This window comes from Protomyctophum bolini (assembly GCF_963924005.1).
Source record: "Protomyctophum bolini genome assembly, chromosome: 13".
Classification (NCBI taxonomy): domain Eukaryota; kingdom Metazoa; phylum Chordata; class Actinopteri; order Myctophiformes; family Myctophidae; genus Protomyctophum; species Protomyctophum bolini.
In genome coordinates this window covers 7967689-7994501 of record NC_137874.1, presented here as the reverse complement: position 1 = coordinate 7994501, position 26813 = coordinate 7967689, and the positions used below count along the sequence as shown (strand labels likewise).

General features: G+C 43.7%; 2 protein-coding genes across 3 annotated transcripts in view; both read left to right on the top strand.

The window, feature by feature from the left end:
* Positions 1–26813, top strand: part of LOC308327279 (uncharacterized protein) — a 551554-nt gene that overhangs the window by 150077 nt on the left and 374664 nt on the right. The window lies entirely within an intron of this gene.
* Positions 1–26813, top strand: part of dbn1 (drebrin 1) — a 124059-nt gene that overhangs the window by 76160 nt on the left and 21086 nt on the right. The window contains exons 2-10 of one of the 2 annotated variants that reach the window (XM_080779586.1): positions 230–285; positions 9731–9843; positions 12456–12530; positions 14494–14640; positions 15108–15185; positions 15468–15619; positions 16907–16964; positions 20618–20671; positions 22716–22830. In XM_080779586.1, the coding sequence (XP_080635712.1) occupies positions 230–285; positions 9731–9843; positions 12456–12530; positions 14494–14640; positions 15108–15185; positions 15468–15619; positions 16907–16964; positions 20618–20671; positions 22716–22830 (848 nt within the window). Of the gene's footprint in view, positions 1–229; positions 286–9730; positions 9844–12455; positions 12531–14493; positions 14650–15107; positions 15186–15467; positions 15620–16906; positions 16965–20617; positions 20672–22715; positions 22831–26813 lie in introns of both variants that reach the window. The other variant, XM_080779585.1, reaches the window with a different exon arrangement.

Sequence of the window (26813 nt, the reverse complement as noted above, 5' to 3'; positions counted from 1 at the left end):
TTCTTCGTGATATCTGTTAGTTTGGCTCATAGCACCATAAGATCGGAGGATGTGCGCTGTTCTATTCCATTCTGCTTTGTCTCCTGTCGACCCTGTGTCCATATGAAATGTATATATAGGCCTATACTGTATTATGTAACCAGCCAACCGTTGTTTAGTCAGTGCATTATGTAACAGCCAACCGTTGTTTAGCGTGTGATGTGTGACTGTGTGTGTGTTTGTCTTGCAGGGCATTGTACGCATACGAAGGAGACGGCAACGATCTGACCATCTCTTCATCAGGAGGTAAGTCTGTCTGTCTGTCTGTCTGTCTGTCTGTCCTATACTCTTCTGACCTCCATACATTCACTGCAAACAAAAAATACATCACATCATATGATACATCATACATTATGACAGCTGCTGCCGTATGTATATCTCCAGAAATGTAAATATCTGTGTCTATCTGCATTGAATGTGCATGTGTGGAAACAACAGGATGCGTCCAGAGAGAGAGAGAGATTGTGCATTTCCACGGCACAGCAAAGCGGACATTACATTCTCCTCAGACATTCATTCATATATCTTGCTAAAGAGTGTATAGAAATAACCAAAACTGAATAGCCTATATATACATTTCCAAGGCTCAAATCTCATGTGGAAAAAAAATATATATACAATTACGTGTATGGCATCAATTTAAAATGTGCATATATATAGCCTGGTTGGATACACTGCTGCTCAAGTAATTAATTGCACCATTCCAGCTGTGCAAAAGTATAGCCTATAAGGTCAGGTCGGATCAATTAGGCCGTCACACGCAGCGCGAGGTCTGAAACAAGCTGACCGTCTGCCCTTAAAAGGTTCAAACCATAACATGACTATATATTATGTATCATCGTGGTTCTTCAGCAAAACCAGATTGAAAACATAGTAACATACACAGTAGGCATGCTTCACTGTCCTCACTCGTAAAAAAAAAACTGGTTTATTTCTTCAATATCAGGTGGGCTAATACTTTTATTGGCATGTAACACAGCTGGTATGATTATGTTCTCATCGGAGCACGACTGTGCAACGTGTATATGTGGGAACCCCTTTTGGTATTTTTCAAGCATTATGTTATACTTTAGCTACTTTAGATCTACAAGCTGATGAACTTGTCTGGTCTGCTATTTTTGAAAAATCGTGAAAATGTGGTGCAAATCTTTGAATATATATTCTTTCAGAGTGAAGGTTTTTAACTAAGGGGGGGTCCCTGGAACAACATATTTTAAGATGGGGGGGGTCGGCGGCCAATTACATTTGGGGGTCCTTGACATGAAACTGTTTGAGAACCAACGGACATAGAAACATGAGGTTTTTCAAAAAACTGACAGATTTTAGAAGGCATTTTTGTAGAATCTTTTCTCAGGTCAAAATGGATTAAGAAGCTAGTGTTTTCTGTCATGAGACCTTTGATTCATTAGAGAGAGAGAATTCGCTCTCCGTATTTCTCTCTCTCTCTCTCTCTCTCAAAAGCGAAGAGAAAAGTGAAACATGAATGTATATACGCACGCACGCTACATTTAAAGTTGTATACAATTGGATTATTGGTAGCCTATATACTGACAAGATGATAATGGTACATGGGGGAATTAATAATCTGACTTTGAACATCGTATAGGCTATAGAGCGTCGCAGTCCCGCCCCCCTTTCATGATTTGATTTTAAAGACGATTACGCCGCGCGGACAAAGACCAACTGGAGTCGTGACACATCACGACGATAAACACGATGTTGTTTTTCGCTGATCAGATAATTTGTAAGAAGAAAAGACAAAACAAAAGGTGTTCTATCCTGCCATGTTTTTTTCTTCATACACATTTTTTTGATCGGCCCAAAACATTGTGTTTACTGTCATGGTTTGTCACAACACCTCGAGTTGGCTTTGTCCGCGGCGTGAACGTCTTTATATAAATACTTCTATGAGGAAAATGAACGGGGGATTCACTTCTGGTCCTCGGGAGGGGGCGGGACTGCCAAGCTCTATACAGATAGAGATTTTGCATCCATCCACCCCTCCCTCCATCCATCCATCCATCCATCCATCCATCCATCCATCCACCCCTCCATCCACCCCTCCATCCATCCATCCACCCCTCCCTCCATCCACCCCTCCATCCATCCATCCATCCACCCCTCCATCCATCCACCCCTCCCTCCCTCCATCCATCCATCCATCCACCCCTCCATCCATCCATCCACCCCTCCCTCCATCCACCCCTCCATCCATCCATCCACCCCTCCCTCCATCCACCCCTCCATCCATCCATCCACCCCTCCCTCCATCCACCCCTCCATCCATCCACCCCTCCCTCCCTCCATCCATCCATCCATCCATCCACCGCTCCATCCATCCATCCACCCCTCCCTCCATCCACCCCTCCATCCATCCATCCACCCCTCCCTCCATCCACCCCTCCATCCATCCATCCACCCCTCCCTCCATCCACCCCTCCATCCACCCCTCCCTCCATCCACCCATCCATCCATCCACCCCTCCCTCCCTCCCTCCCTCCATCCATCCATCCATCCATCCACCCCTCCCTCCCTCCATCCATCCATCCATCCACCCCTCCCTCCCTCCATCCATCCATCCATCCACCCACCCATCCATCCATCCACCCCTCCATACATCCATCCACCCCTCCCTCCATCCATCCATCCATCCACCCCTACCTCCATCCATCCACCCCTCCCTCCATCCATCCACCCCTCCATCCATCCATCCATCCATCCACCCCTCCCTAAATTGACAGGACATTGGGGAGAGACATTGGGGAGTGACACACAGCAAAGGTCGCCCGGGATCAGGATTAGCAGCAGCATAGGTGCCCACTGACCGCTACAGGCCGGCCCGGGCCACTTTAAATATTTATAAAAACCCACTGACACACTTTTTCCACCTTTTCACCTTCAACACGTTAGCGAAAATAGCAGATCTATTCTCCAGGCTATTTTTTTTGTTGCTACGTAACTTTGCTCGACACCGTCATACAACAAAGTAGGATATTAATAATTTATGGAAAAAAATAACACCTGTGAAATGAGGGGCGCTCTTATCATCGTACATCACCATGCATCTTGTAGATGCGATACTTTTTTTCAATCATGAAAATGTGGTGCAAATCTTTGAATATATATTCTTTCAGAGCGAACATTTTTTAACTCAAATCTTTCAATCCAATCCAATCCACTTTATTGATATAGCACGTTTCAAAACTCCGAGTTTACAAAGTGCTGTACAGGAGAAAAAATAAAACCAAATGCACTAAAGCTACCACACAGAATAACAACAGCGAGAAAACAAAGTACAAACAGTGAAAACAGATAAAACAGAAAAACACATTACAGAAAAACAACAGAAAAGCAACAGCATCACAAGCCACGAGCTTGTAGATCTGCTATCTTTGCTTCTGGGGAGGGGGGGGGGGGGTTGGTCACTGGGAACTACATATATTCAGATGGGGGTCCACAGCCAAATACAGATAATTCTGGGGGTTCTTGACATGAAAAGGGTTGAGCACCGCTGACACAGAGAAATGAGGTTTTTCAGAAAACTTTAGAAGACTTTTTTTCCCCCCTGGTTAACCCATTCTGACCGGGCACCCATTTTGGTGTTAGCATCATGTTATGCTTTACCTATTAAAAAATAGCAGATCTACAAGCTCATATCGCGCCACGGAGTGGCGCGATACGAGCTTGTAGGTCTGCTATTTTTGAAAAATTCGAAGAACGACTGACATTTTTAGAATCTGATCTCAGGTCAGAATGGGTTAATCAGACCAGTGTGTGTCCTGTGGAAACCTCGTATGAATCTGATCTCAGGTCAGAATGGGTTAAAAATGTCCTGCGGCTGCCTGTCGTTGTCAGTCCACTGCAATGCAATAAAGCGCCACCCGTAGTCTCTATACAAGCAGCGCGTCATACAATATTCATGGTCAATGTTCCTATAGTAAATGCCCCACTGACTGGATCCAAGTTGCGTCCGTTTCTGTTACATCTCATGTGCTTAAATGGTAAATGGTGCATTTATGTAGCGCTTTCATGCAAAGCGCTTTACAGTACATAGATTGTGCATTGTACATTCACCCATTCACACGCACATTCGTGCACCTTTACATAGACTGTGCATTACATTCACCCATTCACACGCACATTCGTGCACCTTTACATAGACTGTGCATTACATTCACCCATTCACTCGCACATTCGTGCACCTTTACATAGACTGTGCATTACATTCACCCATTCACACGCACATTCGTGCACCTTTACATAGACTGTGCATTGTACATTCACCCATTCACACGCACATTCGTGCACCTTTACATAGACTGTGCATTGTACATTCACCCATTCACACGCACATTCGTGCACCTTTACATAGACTGTGCATTACATTCACCCATTCACACGCACATTCGTGCACCTTTACATAGACTGTGCATTACATTCACCCATTCACTCGCACATTCGTGCACCTTTACATAGACTGTGCATTACATTCACCCATTCACACGCACATTCGTGCACCTTTACATAGACTGTGCATTGTACATTCACCCATTCACACGCACATTCGTGCACCTTTACATAGACTGTGCATTGTACATTCACCCATTCACACGCACATTCGTGCACCTTTACATAGACTGTGCATTACATTCACCCATTCACACGCACATTCGTGCACCTTTACATAGACTGTGCATTACATTCACCCATTCACTCGCACATTCGTGCACCTTTACATAGACTGTGCATTACATTCACCCATTCACACGCACATTCGTGCACCTTTACATAGACTGTGCATATACATTCACCCATTCACACACACACACATTCACACACCGATGGCGGCGGAAACCATGCAAGGCACCAACCAGCACATCGGGAGCAATCCGGGGTTCAGTGTCTTGCTCAAGGACACTGACTCTGGTCTGGAGGAGCCCGGGTTCGAACTGGCAACCTCCCGGTTTCCCCATCCTGCTATTATTGCAGACGTTAGCGGCACGCACATACCTATACACGCACGTACGCTATTAAAGTTGCATGCTTCTCGTGCTTGTTCAGTTACCCAGTATGTGAACGAAAGTGCACGACCTTTCGTTCGCAGATTTACATATTTACACACCGGTAGTATGACATGAATGTAAGGTTCTAAATAGAGATGTCCCGATACTTATAGTTGTCATATCGGGTCATATCGGTATCGGCAAATATGCCAATCTAACCACCGATCCGACACAGTGGTAAGAGGTTGACACTATGGCAGGTAAATACAATGTTGGGACATGTGGAGTGTGCTTTGGAGTTGCCCCAAACTGCAAGTGCACATATGAGTGAGGAGTCTGCTATAAACACAACACGAGATATACAGTAGATAGCTATAAACACAACACCAGATATATAGCTAGATAGCTATAAACACAACACCAGATATATAGCTAGATAGCTATAAACACAACACCAGATATATAGCTAGATAGCTATAAACACTATTCCTGTTCGGTGGACTTCAAAATAAGATCTTTTTTTCTCTTTGTATTATTATAAATATTATTCTCTGGTATCGGTATTCCGTATCGGTATCAGCTAACACAGAAACTGTGGTCGGAAGTGAACAAAGTGTATGGGGACGTCCCTAGTTCTAAACGTTTGCAAGCCAGACAAAAGGGATGCAAAAAACGGGGCTTAAATAATTGGAGAAGTGTCAAAAAAGTGCTATTTCACTGTATGAGGTGAGGCCGTCAGTCAGTCATTCAGTAGTGTTAAGGTCCCTCAACGCTCCAGATTCCAAATTCAAAAAATATTGTGTCTGCAATAGAGCGTCGCAGTCCCTCCCCCTTTCAGAACGACGAGTAGGCCCAGGAAATAAATCCCAATGCATTTTTCCCCATAGGCTTATTTATTTAGTATTTATTTAAAGACGGTCACAAAGCCAACTCGGATGGTGACAAATCATGACAATGAACACAATGTTTTGGGGCCGATCAAATAATTTATAAGAAGAAAAACAAAACAAATAGTGTTGTCTCCTGCCTTTATTTTCTTCTTTCTAACGATTTGATCGGCCCAAAATATTGTGTTCATCGTCACGATCTGAGTTGGCTTTGTCCGCGGCGTAACCATCTTTAAATAAATACCGTAAGAAAAGCCTATATGGGGGAGGGACTGCGACGCTCTATAGCTTTTAACCATTATTTTAACCCTTATCCGTTGGAAAAATAGCAGATCTACAAGCTCACAGCGTGAGCTATAGAAACATAGGTTTTTATAGCTAACAACAAACATCCCAACGATAATGAACAACAAGCAATACAGTAACAATGAAAAGAAATGAACAAACGGAAACATAACAGCATACTTAGTGACCTCCACTGGCCCTCAGTTGATGACAACTCCACACGTTATTCTGCTGTCAAAATGTACATATTGAAGTGATGAGTATTGAATATAATAGTAACTCAATATCCATGATGAGAGAGAGAGAGAGAGAGAGATGCTAATAACTTATTATTGAGTTATACAGTCAATAATAAGTTATCAGTATAACTCTCTCTCTCTCTCTTATCATGGAATGAGTAGTCTGCACTTTTCTAGCACTTTAGTAGCCCAGGTCCAGGTGCTGCAGGTTGGCTGTACCCAGTAGGGCTGCGAATCTTTAGGTGTCCCACGATTCGATTCGATTCCGATTCTTGGGGTGACGATTCGATTCAAAAATGATCTTTTCGATTTTTCCGATTCTCGATTCAAAAAAGATTTTTTTCGATTCTAAAGCAGTCTTTTTTTATTTATTAAAAACAATTAAATAGAATTTTAGCATGATCTACTCCAGTCTTCTGGCATGAAAGCAGAGTACATTTAGTACGAGTATGATTTAAACACACAAAGGTTAAATCCAAGAGTAAGAACATGTCTCATTTATTTAGCTTGCACAAATTTGAACCAGTACAAAAGTTACAAAATCTCTTCTCACTCAATACCAGAACAATACATTAGTATTAAAACAGGTGTAAAATAAATACAATTGGCAGGCTTAGCTTAGCTGGTAGTAAATGCACTATGCAGAAACCCAGGCCATAATGCATTGCATGCACAGGTACATTTGTGAAAGGAGAAAAAAAAAAAAACTAGAAAAATCGATTTTTGGAAAATGAGAATCGATTCTGAATCGGACGGCATTAGAATCGCGATTCTAACTCGAATCGATTTTTTTTGACAGGCCTAGTACCCAGCATGCATTGACGTCATTCATTCTCCACGGAGAGACTCCTAATACTCCTTTCCTCACCGTGGGAAGCTTCATTACTATAGCTGTCATGTGGCTCAGTGCAGGTGACACAGTGGGGGGAGGAGGAGGCATTGGCCTCGCATCCATGCAGCCTGGACCTGAGACGCGTCATAATGTAGTATTCATCCGTCTGTTAAAACCCATTTAGGCCCGACGTCGGAAAAAAAAAAAAAAAAAAGTCTTCAAAATCCATGACAGTTTTCTGAAAAAAACCTTATGTTTCTGTATCAGTGGTGCTCAATATTTCATTTCAAGAACCCCCGAAAATTATATGTCGTTTCCGACACGTGCACACACACACACACACACACACACACACACGCACGCACACACACACACACACACACACACACACACACACACACACAGACACAGACACACACACACACACACACACACACACACACTCGCCCACTCACTCACTCGGAGAGGCAAGGTGCATCATCTGGCTTTGATTGGTATATAGTTCAAAGGCTGCAGGTATAAACAAAATCCTTTTCTAAATGGTTTATCGTCGTTTGGCTGAAATCCCCTCTGTATAGAGGTCCGGGGGGGACGGCTCTCATGTTGCAGCTGTGAGGAAAAAAAAGAAAAAAAGTTTTCTAAATCATGACAATTTTCGGAATTTTTTTTGAGGAACATTTTAACGATTTTTCAAAAATAGCAGACCTACAAGCTCATAGCGCGCCACTCGGTGGCGCGCTATGAGCTTGTAGATCTGCTATTTTTCAATAGCTAAATTATAAACATAATTTTTTAAAACACCAAAAAGGGGTTCCCGCCCAGAATGGGTGTTATATGGATTCAAATTCAATTCAAATGGGGCTTTATTGGCATGAAACAATCAAAAAGCAAATAGGTACTGTATATGCACAATTAGATGGGAATAAAGAGACCAGGTGTGTGGGGAAGACTATGTTACGAAACTGTCCGTCAGGAATAGTTATCCCATTAAGACCTGACGACGATTCTATACAAATGTCTTCTAAATCCTGACAGTTTTCTGAGAAAACCCATGTTTTTATGTCAGTGGTTCTAAAACATTTGTCAAGGACCCCCAAAAATATATGTAATTGGCCGCCGACCCCCCCCGTCTGAAAATATGTTATTCCGGAGACCAACATTTGCGCACAACATTTTCACGAATAGCATATGTTTCAACAGCTAACGTATAACATAATGCTTAAAACACCTTGGGGGTTGCTGTTCTAAATGGGTTATATACAACCGCAGAGGAAAGGTTTGTCTGGGATAAACTTTGGAAACGGTTTGGACACTTTACAATATAAATTGGGGGTCCCAGAGATAGAAATGCCATTAAATGGGGGTCCGTAGACTAATGCATGTCAAACTGGGGGGGTTCCTTGAAATTAAACTGGTTGAGAATCACTGCTAGAGACGTAAAAAATCTTCTCTCATGGGGGTATCCCTGGCATATCTCTTCAAATTAGTGTCAATTTGGGGGTCCTTGACAAAGGAAGTTTGGGAACCACCCAACAGATGTAGGAGTTTTGTTTACAGTCATTATAGTCATGTTTAAAAACTCTCCTTGGGTGATTGTAATCTGTGGGAAGTATACTCTCTCTCTCTCTCTCTCTCTCTCTCCTCTCTGTTTCCTGCTGTGTCCATAATGTGATTAGTCTCTCGACCTACTGTACTGTACTGTATCCTTCCTCCTCCAAATGGTTGCCACCTGCCTGCGTTGGCAGACCTAATGGCATGCGTGTTGTTGTAGATGGACTGTGATTGAATTGTGTAATAAAGGCTTATTTAAAAATGTGTGATACAGACCCACGCACGCACTCCCACGCACGCACGCACAGTCGGTCAGACACAGACAGACACACTGATGATGTTTAGTTGACTGTGTGTGTGAGTGTGTGTGTGTGTGTGTGTGTGTGTGTATGTGTGTGTGTGTGTGTGTGTGTGTGTGGAGTCATTAGTCTCATCATTTCAGACTCGGATGCTTTATTGGTCTGAAGGGACACAGTGTTGAACATTAGGTTGTATTAAAACATGAACACGCGCACACACACACACACACACACACACACACGCACACACACTTAGACCTGTGTCCTGAGGCGAGTCAGCGGCAACGTTTGATGGTTTAATAATACGCTCTCTGTCGGCTGGAAACCTCACACGTCCCAAAACTGTCCCTTCTCAGGGTCCAAGTTCAAAAGCAGCTTTTTTTCGAGATCTTGCAGATCTGCTATATTGTTGTCGAATCCCGATGCGTGACGCTGTGCAGTGTGTGATCGAGCAGGACGTTCATTTCAGGGGAAAAAAATAACCTATTTTTTTTTAATATCATGCCGACAGCGACGATATTAGCTCATGCTAATAATAATAATAATTGTTTCGTGAATGTTCATGGCTTCTCTGTGTGTGTGTGTGTGTGTGTAGGTGGCGGTCTGGCAGCCATCACAGTGCTGTTCGACAGCTCCATGGTGATGTATGGCTTCTGTTCTCTGAAGGAACCAAACGCTGCTCTACCGAGATACGTCCTCATCAACTGGGTTCGTCTCCTCTCTTCTGTTCTCCTTTTGAACCCGGTGTTTTATTATTCACGCAGGTTTAACAGTCGCTATATGTCGGTTTGTTCACATAAGCTGGTCCGCCTGGCTCTCATTGACTGCAATGCAGTGGTTTTCCCAAACTGTTTCATATCAAGGACCCCCCAAATTGACACTAATTAGCCCCGCGGACCCCCACGAGAGAAGATTTTTACGCATCTAGCAGTGATTCTCAACCCGTTTAATTTCAAGGACCCCCAGTTTGACATGAATATATAGTCTACAGAACCCATTTAATGGCATTTCTCCATTTGGTTCCGTTTGTTACAGACCCAAAACCTGGAAACACACATCCAGATAAAAATTATAATAAATAAATAATAATCATATTGTTGATCTTGTCTCCAAACTTCGACAAAAACTAGGTTTTCTGTATAGCAATACATTCTGTTTTCCAAATTATTTGAGTCTTTGAGTTTCCAAATATTGAGTCCACTTTCCTCTCGGTCCTGGACTACGGGGACATAATTTATATAGGTCTGCTGCTCCTTCACTTTTAAAGAGGCTATAGACACTGTCTACCACTCTGCCTTGTGGTGGACTACTAGTGATAGTTATGGTACCAACCACTGTGCACTTCATGAGAACTCAGGTTTATCCTCTCTGACTGAGAGGCGAGATAAGCATTGGCACCTATTTTTATATAAAGCCATTGCTGGGATGCTCCCTGACTATATCTTGCATGTTGGAATTGAACAATAGCACCTATCAGACCCCGCTCCAGTGATTTCTTAAGGCTCAGGGTTCCTCAGGCTCAGACAGAGTTGGGCAAGACAGCTTTTTCTAATTGGCCCAACCTCGTGGAACGAACTTCAAAAACGGAGCTCTCCCTGCCATCCTTTCGGTCAGTTCATTTTTTCACCGTGATTGCTCCCGCTTCAATTGATTTATTTTACTGGTTGTTCTGCATTTAAGTTTCCTTTGAAATTGTATCCTGATTCATAATGTTGTGTTGATGTATTGTTTTGACTGTATTTTGTGTATTGTAACCTCGGCTACATTGAAAATGAGGGCTTGCCCTCAACTGTATTCCCGAGAATAAATAAAGGTGATGACGACAGACCCATAAGGGTCCATTTAGTTACAAACTATCATTTAGCTGGGAGTGGGGACCCACTGGAACTCCCTCAAGGACCCCTGGGGGTCCCTGGACCCCACCATGGGACTACTGCCGGCTTTCTTCATTTCGATCTCAGCATTGGCCGTAGCTCCTCACTACCTGCACCAATCACTCCCACTTTTCACACAGGCATTGACCATGATAATATGGAGGGCGTAACAAAGCCCTTTTTCCAATTAAACAAATTATAAATGAATAATTAATTTATTAGTGAATTAAATTAACCATCCATGATCCAGCCACTCTACCGCTGAGCGACCGCCAGATCAAACTGCCGACTCTTTACAACAGACTTGTGTGACTTAAAACAACTTGCAGAGTAAGCTGTGTTGTTGATTGCTTATAAAACCAGGCTAAGCTGTTGCGAACACTTTAGTTTACAATGTGATGCTGTGAGATTTTCTCTACACCGGTGGTGGCGTTTGTCATTTCAGTCAAAGAGGGACTCGCTAAATCGATTCATGACTGTAAATGCCGAGGACATTTTCAAGCACACTTCACACTTCAAGGGTTATTCTCAGACTGTGACCGTGTCTTTGGAGAGCAGACGTTCTCTGATGTGTTCTAGGCAGTGAGAAGAACATCTTTTTCATTCATAGGTTGAATGAAACATGAACGCACGCACGCACGCACGCAGACACAGCTCTGCTGTGAAGAATGCAGACCTTGAGCAGGTGAATAGAATGCTGAGGACATTTCAAGTGCTCTTCAGTGACATTGCGAGGATATTCTGAGACTTGTGACTCGCTGTCTTTGAAGATGTACCGACGATGGGCTCAGAGATAATTTGTCCCCACAAGCACTGAATTTGCACTTTTATAGCACTTTTTCCGAGTTCTCAAAGCGCTTCACAATGGTTCATTCATTCATACATCGGGAGGTGAAGCGGCGAACAACAGTCGACGCCAGCGTCCTCACTTTCCCACACACCAACGGTGGCGAGCTCTCAGCTCACACACGACTCATTGGAGGCAACGTAGGGTTCTCAAACAAATTAGCGAAACGGTTGGATGGCACTTACAGTACACACCCGCCTTCTAATGAGAGCACCAAATCCGTGTTGGAAGAGCCACCCATCGACTAATCTAATATACGGCAACCTTCCCCCCCGACGTGTTTCTCCACTATAGAGTCCGATTCCAGAAGAACACAGTTTTTTCCCCCCGGGGCCACTGCTATACAGGGCTGACGATGTGGTTGTATCTTCCCTTCTTCTCCGGAAACCTAGAAGTAGAAAACTGTCGTTCCCTGATGTCATCGCTAGGCGTGGGGACACGTGTAAGCAGGAACTGGGGGGATATGGCAATGAAGGACCCGGGAAAGGCATTGTGTGAAATCCATGATCTCGACCGCGGTCGAAAAATGATGATGATGATGATGATAATGAGATATAAAAGGTAACGTTAACTCTTCCTCAACTGTGATGTGCTTCCAGGTCGGAGAGGACGTCCCAGACGCCAGGAAGTGTGCGTGCGCCAGTCACGTCGCGACCATCGCAGACTTCTTCCAGGTTCATACACACTTTGTACTATTATGCTATTTAGATGGCATTTGAATAACAGACTGATAGTATGTCACGTAGACCTGCACTAGAATTGCATTGTATGTGTTTTTTTTTAGCAGCCACATTTTGATTTTAGTTTTAGTCTCTTGAATGGTTTTCACTTAGTTTTTAGTCACATTTTAGTCACCTAGAATGTTTTAGTGTTAGTCTGGTTTTAGTCGACTATACATCTGCAGTTGATTTAATCGACTAAAATGTGTTTTGGCGGGCCTTGATGCCGTCGTAATGGCCGATTTGACACTTTAGCCGATTTGCTATTTTCAGCATGCAACCAAGTCTAAAATGACTTTACTGGATCTCTTGTCCACCAGTCCCTTCCTAACATTTTAGTCTAGTTTTTATTTGTTGACGAAATTGTCAGTATATTCAGTCGTAGTTTTAGTCGCCATGGCTTAGTTTTTATTTCGTTTTTGTCACTGAAAAAAAGGTAGTCGACGAAAAAAAATCGTCATAGTATTAGTCGACAAAAACAACACTGAGTCATAGCACTTTATAGTATAAGTGTATAGTATATAGTATAGTCAGGGCTGCACACAACCTTTTTTTGGTCTAGTACTCAGAGGAGCACCTGGAGGAGTTACTTGGTGCTCCTAAAATGCGGCGACCCGTCTCGCCGGATGGATAAAAGAGGGATGCATGAATAACTTTTAACTATAACTATTGGATAAGTGCAGGGGACTGGGGAGTCAATGGAGAGTATTGCAACTCTAGATTCATCCCATTATTTAAAAAAAATCTAGAGTTGCAAATTGCAGCTATAGGTCCATGTGTATTCCAGCCCTATATGCATATTCTAATACAAACTTGTGAGCTTGCAGATCAGATCATTTGTTTAACATACGACACGTCGTACGGCGAAGCATATACGGCAGGCTTCCCTTTTCTTTTTTAGCCGAGGCGACGTACATACACAGTCAACACAGAGTCAAGACAGTCGGACACACATGGCTCCTCGGTGCAAAATAAACAATGTACACTATACCCGACTTTACGATAATAAGGGACAGTATGTCGGGACAGGCTGTTGTCGTGTTGATAAGCTTCATGTTGTGCAGCAGCAGTGCCAGTCCGCAATGCTTTGCACTCCTCCCAAAACCTGTACCCGTAAAAACTCCTATCCTCCTCCTGTTAACCGCCCTCCTCCTCCCAGCAATGAGCAGCGGCATGGAATCCTCCGTCGTTTGACTAAGGACGCGCTGTGATTGGCCACAATGGCCAGTGCACTTGTGCAAGACGTGCTGTGATTGGCCAGTAGTAGCTACTGTACTTTGAGTGGCAGTCAGTGGGAAATGCTCTCGCCACAGAATTTACTATAGTATTCTGGCCATGATAATCATTCTGGGCGGCCCCAGCTGTTGGTACGCAGAAGCGCTTCCCGGCGCTTGATTGACAGCGCATAATTAATTTTGACGACGCATGCGCACTGGTGCACCACTTATGTGCAGCCCTGAGTATAGTATAGTATATAATATTATAGTATAGTATAGTATAGTATAGTGAAGTTTCATTATATAGATATTCCACTGTTACGTTCTTAGCTTACGCATGTTTCATAACTACTTTTTATGTGATTGTATTGCCATGCTTTTTGTTCTTGCTTAATGTAAGTCGCTCTGGATTAAGAGCGTCTGCTAAATGCCTAAATTGTAAATTGTAATTGTATACTCTTTATTTAAAACCTCTTTATAGATTTGTATACTTTTATACATTCAGAAAACTTGTGAAATGGGACATTCTGTATAATGAGTATGTGTACACAGGTGTACACACGGCGCTGATTGTGTTAAAAGATGAACTATACAGTTTATTATTATCCCTGGTCAGCTGCTATAATTTCCCTGAGAAGATATGACAGTCAACTAACTATCCCCCCCCCCCCTCTCTCTCTCTCTCTCTCTCTCTCTCTCAGGGAGTGGATGTAATCATAAACGCCAGCAGTATGGAGGACATCGACCCTTCAGCGATTGGCCAACGCCTGACCAATGGGACCTTAACTGCAGGGGGCGTGGCCAGCCCTGTGCTCAGCCGCCTGAAGACGAGAGAGGACGAACAAGGGGTGAATGTGGTACATACACATGCACGCACACACGCACATACAGCAGTTTGCTGTGTCACTGAGAGTCATTGTTAACAAACACAATAGTTCTGTGTCTGTCTTCCGTCTCGCACACGCACGCACGCTCGCACGCTCACGCACGCACAATGACAGGACACAGTGCTGCTACAGTGCTGAGTCATCAGGATGCTTGTTAGATGTTGTGTAACGGTTGATGAAATTACCTCTCTACTGTACACACACACACACACCGCTTTAACACATTTAGGCCTGACGTCGAAAAGTCTTCTGAAAGAAAATATAATTATTCAAAGATTTGTGCCGCATTTTTACGGTTTTTCAAACATAGCAGACACACAAGCTCGTAGCGCGCCACTCGGTGTGTGGCACGCACGCACGCACGCACGCAGACTTGCTATTGACTAACAATATTCTCTCTCTCTGTTTCTCTCTCTCTCTCTCCCCAGGGTACTGTGTACGAGAAGACCAATGCTGAGACCGAAATGAAGAAAATCAATAGAGAGGAATTCTGGGAACAAGCCAAGGTACGGAGTGAGACAGACACAGACACACAGACAGACAGACAGACAGACACAGACAGACACAGACACACAGACAGACAGACAGACACAGACAGACACAGACACAGACACACAGACAGACAGAACGTTTTGTAGGAGAATCCTCTGGGTCCAGAGGAACATACCTCAATGCATGCAGAACACAATTAGGCCAATGTAACTTCTAATGATTTGCATTGGACAAAAAAAATAGCCCTCTCTCTTTCTCTCTCTCTCTCTCTCTCTCCCTCCCCCCCCCCCCTCCAGCGCGAGGAGGAGCTCCGTAAGGAGGAGGAGAAGAAGAAGCTGGCGGAGGAGCGTCAGCGCTTCGAGGAGGAGAGGATGGAGCTGGAGCGGAAGGAGCAGGAGGACCGCGAGAAGAGATACCGCGAGAGAGAACGACAGATAGAGGAGCACAGGTCAGAGTCAAGCATAGACATTGTATCGTGAGCTGTCAGCCGCGGTTGCGCGGTAAGAGAAAAGGTTGGGGGAACCGCTGCTAAAGAGCCATTTTTGCTGGGAACCCCTTTTGGTGTTTTAAAGCATTTAGCTATTGAAAAATAGCTAAACAAGCTATGAACTTGTCGGTCTGCTATTTTTGAATAATCGTGAAAATGTTCCAAAGGTTTGCCCCCTTTACTGAGAAGGCAGACTGTGCGAAGGAATTGTTACACCATGGGAACAATACAGTAACCACTTGTCGATGTAGTTGCTCTACCAATAGCCTGGAACTCACCTATGCTTTTTATGGCATATAGGCGGCTCCCGGCAGGATCCGCCGGGAGAAACTATGCGCAGCTGCGCGACATGAGACTAATTACTTAGAGCGACAGAGAGAGGAGCGTGTGTGTGTACATGTGTGCGTGTGTGCGTGTCAATTTAACAAAGGTGCAGACGATCAGAAAATCAGCAGAGAGTGAGCAATGTTTGCGCTACTCTATGCCGAATTGAAGTGGACTCAGACCCAGACTTTTTTTTTTCTCCCTGGAAATAAAAACGTCTGGGTTTCCGAGGCTACTCTACCAAAGACTGTCAACCAGTCCAGAGAACAGAGGTGAAACATGACCATGTCGCGGACCTCTCCGGGGGCCTCTCCTGCCGGTCACGGACCTTGTTGTCCGTGACCGGCAGGAGGGGCCCCCGTAGAGGTCCGCGTCCTCCCATGTGACCTCCAGGGCCATTAGTAGCATTCTTGAGTTAGACGACGCCTTCCAGGGACTTTTCCTGCTTTCCGCTATGCTGCTCCAGTTTCATGGAACAATGTAATACAGCTCACGGGCGTCACGCTAAAAGATAATGCCCCGAGATCCTATGGACAATTTAATTAATAACCTGCTCTTAAATCTCCCTACCTCACAATGTATACTATTTCTGACTTACTTATATCTGTATGTGTATTAATTGTTGATTTGTGTGTGTGTGTGTGTGTGTGTGTGTGTGTGTGTGTGTGTGTGTGTGTGTGTGTGTGTGTGTGTGTGTGTGTGTGTGTGTGTGTGTGTGTGTGTGTGTGTGTGTGTGTGTGTGTGTGTGTGTGTGTGTGTGTGTGTGTGTGTGTGTGTGTGCGTGCGCGTGCATATGTGATCTCGACAGTATTGTAAATGAGGGTGAAGCTCAATGCTGTTTTCGAGAGTACTGAGTACAGCTAATGTTTATAAATAATGAGCATAATGAATGTATAATGAGCGTGTTAATGCACATGTGCTTAGGAAGAAGATGCTGGAGGAAGAGGAGGCCAAAGAGAGACAGAGGAACCAACCTGCTATAGTAAGTGTGCGCGTGTGTGCGTGTGCGATGATTGATGAATGATTCATGTGTCAGTTTAATTAGCGTGCTCGCTGCTGGTGTTATCTCCTTCTAGTGTTAGATGCTTATTATTGTCGCGGACATTATGATGACGTAACCGGAAATCAACCAACCGCCGGCTTGCAAGGGCTTCTGGGTAACTGAGTCCAATGCAAAGTAAACGAGGGGGTATAGACGATTTTAATTTTAGCCCACTTTGCTCTTTGTCTGTGACTCTAAAACAAATCATGGGACTGTTTTCAAGCAGGTCTTCATGGATCAAAGGCGCAAATACTTGTGCGTTATGCTCCAGAGGTAATTAACCCATTCTGAACGGGAACCCATTTTGGTGTTAGCATCATGTTATGCTTTAGCTATTGAAAAATAGCAGATCTACAAGCTCATAGCGCGCCACCGAGTGGCGCGCTACGAGCTTGTAGGTCTGCTATTTTTTGAAAAATCGAAGAACGACTGACATTTTTAGAATCTGATCTCAGGTCAGAATGGGTTAATCAGACCAGTGTGTGTCCAGTGGAAACCTCGTATGAATCTGATCTCAGGTCAGAATGGGTTAAACAATCCCGGCAGTCACGGTATCTTGTCAATTATACTATAACGCGTGGAATGTGTTGATGTGGATGTGGTTATTGTGAGCATTGTACCAGAGCAAAAACAATATTTGTTTCAATTCAAAATGTTACACATCCTATCCTATATTAGGTGAGAAAGATATAGCTGCCTGATATACAGTACGCTGCCACTTTCACGTTCAAGAGATGTTGTAATTTAATGTAATAGCGTTTAACTTCCTCTGGTTTTTTTAAAAGCTCGGGAATAACCTGAGGACTCTAGTGAATTTAGGGCGGCTGTGGCTCAGGAGGTAGAGCAGGTCGTCCACCTATCCCAGGGTCGGCGGGTTAGAATCCCGGCTCCTCCTGTCCACATGTGGAAGTGTCCTTGGGCAAGAAGACACTGAACCCTACATTGTATCCAATGTGTTTGGTTTCATCAGTAACAGCTTCTATTTGCACGTTGGACTTTAAATTGCACTTAACATTCAAAAGTTTAATTCACCTCAAATTGCCTTTTCCCTTCGGTGTTTTTAAGTTATACAATTCCACTAAAACAATCATTCTGTTCCAACAGACTGCTATTTCTACTAAACCAAATTACGCTTTTTAAATTCATATTCCAGTATACGGCTAATTCTATTTCAACATTTTGTACATTTGAAGGTCCATTCCTACTTAATCATATTTACTCTAGGCAGCTGCTGCCTTCTCTTCAGCGAGCCCACGCTGTTTCTCTAAAGATCTGCTTTCTCTACTTTAACATCCAACCTTCCCTCCAGGGAATCTCCCACAATCATCTCTTTCTTGTGTTCTTTCTGTGATGGAACCAAAACCAGCACAGCGTGTTGTTGTGGATCTAAACCAGATGTGACTGGTAAATGTTTAAAAGGCAAAGTTGCGTTTCTATCAGGACTGCACATCTTTTATACTTTTCAGTTTGGAGGAAACGTTGTCTCATTCAAAGCCTGTATAATTCAGTCAGATTCGGCCTCCTGACAATGAAGAGCTAACAATAGAATGAAATAGAATGGAACCTTTAGTGTTCCCACATGTGAAAACTGGCCCTTGGTTGGAGTATTGTTCGGGGGGCGCTTTCAAAATGTTTCCGAAGAATAACCGTCCACATGCTCACCCCGGGAGGACATTGGAAGTGGGCCAAATTCTTTAAACCATTTTGGACTGAGGCTTCTAAACCCTAATAGTTTTCGGAAAAACCCATGTTTCTATGTCAGTGGTGCTCAACCTTTTTCATGTCAAGGACCCCCAGAATTATCTTTATTGGGCCACGGACCCCCATCTCCAAATATGTTGGTCCAGGGACCCCCCCAGAAGCAAATACTTTAGTTAAAAATGTTCGCTCTGAAATATATATTCAAAGATTTGCACCACATTTTCACGACTTATAAAAAAATAGCAGACCTGCAAGCTCGTAGCGTGCCACTCGGAGGCGCGCTATGGGCTTGTAGATCTGCTATTTTTCAATAGCTAAAGTATAACGTGATGCTTAAAACACCAAAAGGGGTTCCCGCCCAGAATGGGTTAATAACATTAAACCCATTTAGGCCTGAGGCCGATTCTTAAAAACGCCTCTTAATCCTGACCGAAGTTTTCTGAAAAACTTCAAATATAAATTTATATTTGAATTTTTGAATACTGTACAGTACCAACAGGGGTTTGCTTTTACTCCTTCAGGCCCGGGAACCCATTTTGGGGTTCTGTACAGAATGTACAGTATTCAGAAATGTGAAAAATGTGATGCTGCTATATAAATATTGGAAGTTTTTCAAATAACTTAGGTCAGGATTTAGGAGGCGTTTTTATAATCGGCCTCAGGCCTAAATGCCGGGTTAATAAAGTTCCGTTGATCGAAGCCGGAACAGAAACTATTGATTGATCATTAGAATTAACATGCTGTGAAAATGCACACACACTTTTAGAGATGTTCAAGCAAATCACAAGAGAATCATTGATGTATTTATAGTGCCGTCAGAGAGAGAGTGTGTGTGTCGTGGAGGAATCGTCACCCTGGTCTGCGAGAGAGAGAGAGACACACAGACATCACTATCTTCCTCCGCGGAAAGAAGGAAGGCAGTGGTTTTCATAGCTGGGCTTTTATTTCTTTCCCGAGGAAACACGTGAGGGTCAAACGAGGAGTTAATGTAATGTGATTATAACATTTCCAACAGAGCTCGTACTGTACACCAGCCCTCTCCAATCAACGGGTCGGGGCCCGTTTATTGGAACGCAGACTTAATTGTGCCTTATATATGTTCCCTATATACAATTAAACGTATCCATACAGCATAATAGTGTAAAAAGGCACGCTCTGGCCCTGTGTATTAACTAAGAGCGCTTACACAAGCAACATTAACGTATGTGGACTCACTGCTGGGTGTAATAATAATACTTACATTGTTCAGTTCCTCTGTGGAATCATTTTAGGATTATTAAATAATTTCCTCTTTCTACAGGGATACAGACAATACAAGACGATACCGGACACGATAATACAGTGCATTAGAACTGTGTGCAGTCATTGGTATAGTGTTTAAAGTCAGAGTAATAGTTGGTGGTCAGAGTCAGAGTATATAGTCACCACTCAGTGGGGGGATTCCAGAGGTTTTGTCGCCCCCTCATGGCAGATTTATGGAAGTGTCCTTTTTTTCACATACAGGTTAGTAGTGAGTCTGTTGATGACAACGCTGCCGCCGGTGGGATTTGTCACTCCATTGGCGCTTCATCTCGGTAGCCGGTAAACTGCCGCTATAACAACCGCGGCGGTGCGGCGGGGGTGTCGTCGTTCCGTTCGGCAGTAGCCGGTAAACTGCCGCTAACAACCGCCGCGGTGGTGCCGACATGCGTTGCGCCGTGGGATAGGTTATGGTTAGGGTTTGAGTTAGAGACCTTAAAAACGTAGATCAGTGTTTATTTTGTTATTACATATTGAAAACTCTCTCTCTCTCTCCCTCTCCCTCTCCCTCTCTCTCTCTCTCTCCCTCTCCCTCTCTCTCTCTCTCCCTCTCCCTCTCCCTCTCTCTCTCTCTCTCTCTCTCTCTCTCTCAGGTAACAGAGCTGAGTGGTGATGACCTCAATGACAAGAAGGAATCCGAGGTGGACGTGAGTCAAACAGTCAGACTAAAACTAAAACAATGAATACGTCAAATGAAGAGCGTGTGAATGAATCACGCAGATATATATCTATACAGTATATATATATATATATATATACACACACACACACACACACACACACGGGGCCAACACCAGGAATGGTGGGATGTCCTCATACCGATATTTATATTTGCTAGCACACGTTTATGCCACATCACAACAGTACAATATCTCAAATCACAGACAATATCCAGTACAATATCGCCCAGGCGGTGGCACCGCGGGTTCGACTCCCGAGCCCGACACGGCCTTTACTGCATGTCTTCCCCCATCTCTCTCCCGCTTCCTGTCAGCCTACTGTCTGTCCCTTCAAAAAAACCAATAAAAAGGCGTAAGCCGTAAAAAGAAAAAAATATCCAGTCAAAATATCATGATATGGATATAATATTGATACTATAGGGATGTCCCGATCGCGTTTCTTTTGGCTCCCGATCTGATTTTACGATCATTTGACAATGACGTGCTACCGATTCTGACCGATTCCGATCCGGGGCCACAATGAAAACAAGCCTAGTTTAATTGGCCCAAAGCCTGTTAATAAAGTATTCAATCAATCAATAAATTAATAGCATAATACTCTTTTCCAAAGTGTCTGTTTTCACAGCCGAATGACTCACTGAATGAGATGAGTATACACAAATTAAATTAAAATTAGATTTTAATTATTTATTTTGCTGGTGAAAAAAAACGATTAAATAATAATCTGTATTATTTTATGGCATTTTTATGGCCGATATGGACACTTCCGATCATGCTACCGATTAATTGTGCATCACTAATATATATATAATATACACACACAGGGCACGTATATATATATATGTATATATATATATATATATATATATATATATATATATATATATATATATATATCCGCTCATGCTAGTGTAGACAGTGTTAGTGTGTCACCGTGGCAAAATAAAAGAACACTCCAGGCTCTGGTTCTGTGTTAACCCATTTTGAACGGGAACCCCTTTTGGTGTTTCAAGAATTATGTCATACGCGAAAATGTGGCGCACATCTTTGAATGTATATTTCACAGAGCGAACATTTTTTTTTAACTAAAATATTGGCTTCAGGGGGAGGTCCCTGGAACTACGTGTTTTGAGATGGGGGGTCCCGTGGGGCCCAATAGAGCTAATTCTGTGGGGTCCTTGACATGAAAAAGGTTGAGCACCACCTGAAAAATGTTAGGATTTAGAAGCCTTTTTTTTATCGACCTCAGTCCAACATGGGTTAGTGGGACAGACAGGCACTGCACTGTGTCACCATGGAGATATATAACCCAGAGAGAGAGGGTTGCATATGGAGGCCATTTGCATTTGCACTGCAGGCTTCTTCTCTCATCTCATTGTGTGTGTGTGTGTGTGTGTCAGTGTGTTGAGTTTGATTTTAGATTTAGTTTTTTGTCTATAGTCTTTTGAATAAAATGTGTCATATTTTAGTCATCTGAAACCTTTAGCCATTCGGTTTTAGTGGGCTAAATATCGTAAGGTTTAAGTCGACTAAATCTACAGTTGATTTTGTAGACTAAAATGTATTTTGTATTTTGTATGCCTTCGTTGAAATGATCTCTATGAGTCCCTCCCTAACATTTTAGTCTAGTTTTTATTTATTGACTAGTTGATAAGGCCTCAAGACCAGCTAGAATGCTATAGATAATAGTCACCAATGTACACAGTTTATATAAATATATATACATTTCTTTACATAGTCGACTAGTAAACTATAGGCAACTAGTCAACTAGTAAAAAATCACCAGAAGTGAATGCCCTATAGTTTTACTCATGATGGCTTAGTTTTTAATTTGTTTTTTTTACCAGAGAAAAAGGGTATTGGACAAAAACAATTCGTCATCATTTTAGTTGACAAAATCATCTTGTCTCTCTCTCTGTGTGTGTGTGTGTGTGTGTGTGTGTGTGTGTGTGTGTGTGTGTGTGTGTGTGTGCGCGTGTGCGCGTGCGTGCATGCGTGCGTGCGTGAACAGGAGGCCAAGGCCATCATAGCCCAGAGGTCGGGGAATCCTCGTGAGTTTTTCAAGCTGAAGGAGAGAGCCATGACCGTCTGCGTGGACACCTCCCCGGTCTCCATACACAGGACCGGTAAGACTTATTATTAGCGGAGTCAACTGAGAAAGGCAATGTGACACAGTTCTCTCATCGGGTACGTACGTACGTACGTACGTACGTGGGCACGGCTCTGGAAACAAATCAAGCAGTTGAAAAGATCATCAGCACTCACAAGTAGTAGTAGTGTGGGGTTTAGAATGGTCGATCCGTTCACCCAAGTAGTGTGGGGTTTAGAATGGTCGATCCGTTCACCCAAGTAGTGTGGGGTTCAGAACGGTCGATCCGTTCACCCAAGTAGTGTGGGGTTCAGAGCGGTCGATCCGTTCACCCAAGTAGTGTGGGGTTCAGAGCGGTCGATCCGTTCACCCAAGTAGTGTGGGGTTTAGAACGGTCGATCCGTTCACCCAAGTAGTGTGGGGTTTAGAACGGTCGATCCGTTCACCCAAGTAGTGTGGGGTTCAGAACGGTCGATCCGTTCACCCAAGTAGTGTGGGGTTTAGAATGGTCGATCCGTTCACCCAAGTAGTGTGGGGTTTAGAATGGTCGATCCGTTCACCCAAGTAGTGTGGGGTTCAGAACGGTCGATCCGTTCACCCAAGTAGTGTGGGGTTTAGAACGGTCGATCCGTTCACCCAAGTAGTGTGGGGTTTAGAATGGTCGATCCGTTCACCCAAGTAGTGTGGGGTTTAGAATGGTCGATCCGTTCACCCAAGTAGTGTGGGGTTCAGAACGGTCGATCCGTTCACCCAAGTAGTGTGGGGTTTAGAACGGTCGATCCGTTCACCCAAGTAGTGTGGGGTTTAGAATGGTCGATCCGTTCACCCAAGTAGTGTGGGGTTTAGAACGGTCGATCCGTTCACCCAAGTAGTGTGGGGTTTAGAATGGTCGATCCGTTCACCCAAGTAGTGTGGGGTTTAGAATGGTCGATCCGTTCACCCAAGTAGTGTGGGGTTCAGAACGGTCGATCCGTTCACCCAAGTAGTGTGGGGTTTAGAACGGTCGATCCGTTCACCCAAGTAGTGTGGGGTTTAGAATGGTCGATCCGTTCACCCAAGTAGTGTGGGGTTTAGAATGGTCGATCCGTTCACCCAAGTAGTGTGGGGTTCAGAACGGTCGATCCGTTCACCCAAGTAGTGTGGGGTTCAGAGCGGTCGATCCGTTCACCCAAGTAGTGTGGGGTTCAGAGCGGTCGATCCGTTCACCCAAGTAGTGTGGGGTTTAGAACGGTCGATCCGTTCACCCAAGTAGTGTGGGGTTTAGAACGGTCGATCCGTTCACCCAAGTAGTGTGGGGTTTAGAACGGTCGATCCATTCACCCAAGTAGTGTGGGGTTCAGAACGGTCGATCCGTTCACCCAAGTAGTGTGGGGTTTAGAACGGTCGATCCGTTCATCTAAGTTTCCCCGGTCTGGCCAAAAAAAGGTCACTTCCTCGGAAGTTCTTGTTCCTCGAGTCGTTCAATTTCCTGAACTACGAGGAGGGTCAGAACCGGAAGAAACTGAAAGGTGAACGAATCATTGGAACCAATCGTTTTTTTCTTCTTCTTTTCTTTATTTCTTTTTGTGAACTGAACAAAGATTATACTGACACTAAAATGAACGATATAGTTCCTTCCCGTCACTTGAAGGATCTCTTATCTATTGACGATGAGCAGCAGCAACCACCAAAAAAAAAATATATATATATATATATATACATTTTAATGCCTTCCTCACGGTGATAATAGCAATGATCACGATGAGGAAGACTTGGTGATCTTTTCAACTAGCTAGAGTAACTAGACCAAGTCAAAAACCAGACAACTGAACTAGACCAAGTCAAAAACCAGAGAACTGAACTAGACCAAGTCAAAAACCAGACAACTGAACTAGACCAAGTCAAAAACCAGACAACTGAACTAGACCAAGTAAAAAACCAGACAACTGAACTAGACCAAGTAAAAAACCAGAGAACTGAACTAGACCAAGTCAAAAACCAGAGAACTGAACTAGACCAAGTAAAAAACCAGAGAACTGAACTAGACCAAGTCAAAAACCAGACAACTGAACTAGACCAAGTAAAAAACCAGAGAACTGAACTAGACCAAGTAAAAAACCAGAGAACTTAGTAACTATAGAGGGGGGGGGGGGGTGTACGTATGTGGTCTTTGGGTTCATCTAAATCACTATATTTGTCACATTCATTTTGTCTGACATACTGTACATGTGCTGTTTATGACATCCATACTGTATACATTGATACATTGATTTCATAGTGTATAGGACATATACAGTACATATACTCGTAAATATACTTGATCGCACGGCACGCGCACGATCAAGCTCATGTTCGAGCCTTTAGTTTGTCTCCCACCACCATAGGGATATTATTTGGCCAAAAACAAAAGGCACAACACGTGCCGCGCGCGCGCACACAGCGGAGCAGACGCAGAGATACACAGGAAACCTAGAAGATGCATTAACCCATCCTGAACGGGAACCCATTTTGGCGTTGGCATCATGTCACGCTTTAGCTATTGAAAAACAGCAGATCTACAAGCTCATAGCGCGCCACCGAGTGGCGCGCTATGAGCTTGTAGGTCTGTTATTTTTGAAAAATCCGAAGAGCGACTGACATTTTTTTAGAATCTGATCTCAGGTCAGAATGGGTTAATCAGACCAGTGTGTGTGTGTGTCCAGTGGAAACCTCGTATGAATCTGATCTCGGGTCAGAATGGGTTAAAGCTCTCAGAACAGGACATAATTAAATGAACGTGCCCCAGGGGCAGGAGATGTAACAAAGTATATAAGCAGGGACCCATAGTGGAGAGTCTGATCTCTTCCATGCAGAGCAGGTTGACATGCACTGTGGTGGATATACTACTGTAATGAGAGCTCCAGTGTGATTTAACCCATTCTGACCGGGCACCCATTTTGGTGTTAGCATCATGTTATGCTTTACCTATTTAAAAATAGCAGATCTACAAGCTCATATCGCGCCACCGAGTGGCGCGATACGAGCTTGTAGGTCTGCTATTTTTGAAAAATTCGAAGAACGACTGACATTTTTAGAATCTGATCTCAGGTCAGAATGGGTTCATCAGACCAGTGTGTGTCCAGTGGAAACCTCGTATGAATCTGATCTCAGGTCAGAATGGGTTAATCTGTAACTCACGTCCTCTTGCTGCTCCTCGGGAAGAAGAATAAAACCCAACTACTGTCTGCGGGGCAGCTTATTGTTATGCTAAATGGTTAGCTGTTAGCGACGCGAAACAAAATGACAGCGTTGTTTGTTAACCCATTCTGACCTGAGATCAGATTCATACGAGGTTTCCACTGGACACACACTGGTCTGATTAACCCCATTCTGACCTGAGATCAGATTCTAAAAATGTCAGTCGTTCTTCGATTTTTCAAAAGTAGCAGACCTACAAGCTCGTAGCGCGCCACTCGGTGGCGCGCTACGAGCTTGTAGATCTGCTATTTTTCAATAGCTAAAGCATAACATGATGCTAACACCGAAATGGGTTCCCGGTCAGAATGGGTTAAAGTGCTCTAAGACATTCTGAACGGGAACCCATTTTGGTGTTGGCATCATGCCATGCTTTAGCTATTGAAAAATAGCAGATCTACAAGTAGGTCTGCTATTTTTGAAAAATCGAAAGAACGACTGACATTTTTAGAATCTGATCTCAGGTCAGAATGGGTTGATCATCAGACCAGTGTGTGGCCAGTAGAAACCTCGTATGAATCTGATCTCAGGTCAGAATGGGCTAAGCAGCCCGGTAAATGTTGGTTAAAGTGCTCCGAGCGGAATAAAATAAAACGGGCGCACGTCCTCACGATCTTGCGGCGCTGAGCCAAACGGAAAAGCAAAAGGCTCGCAGCTCACTTTTGTAACGCTCCGATTATTTACAACGTTTCGACCGGTATTGGATTTTGAATAAATACTTGGAGCATGACGAAGTGAGTTTGCGAGCCATTGCTTTTCTCTTCAAAGTGCTCTAAGCAAACATCAAAAGTCAATAGACTCGGCTGC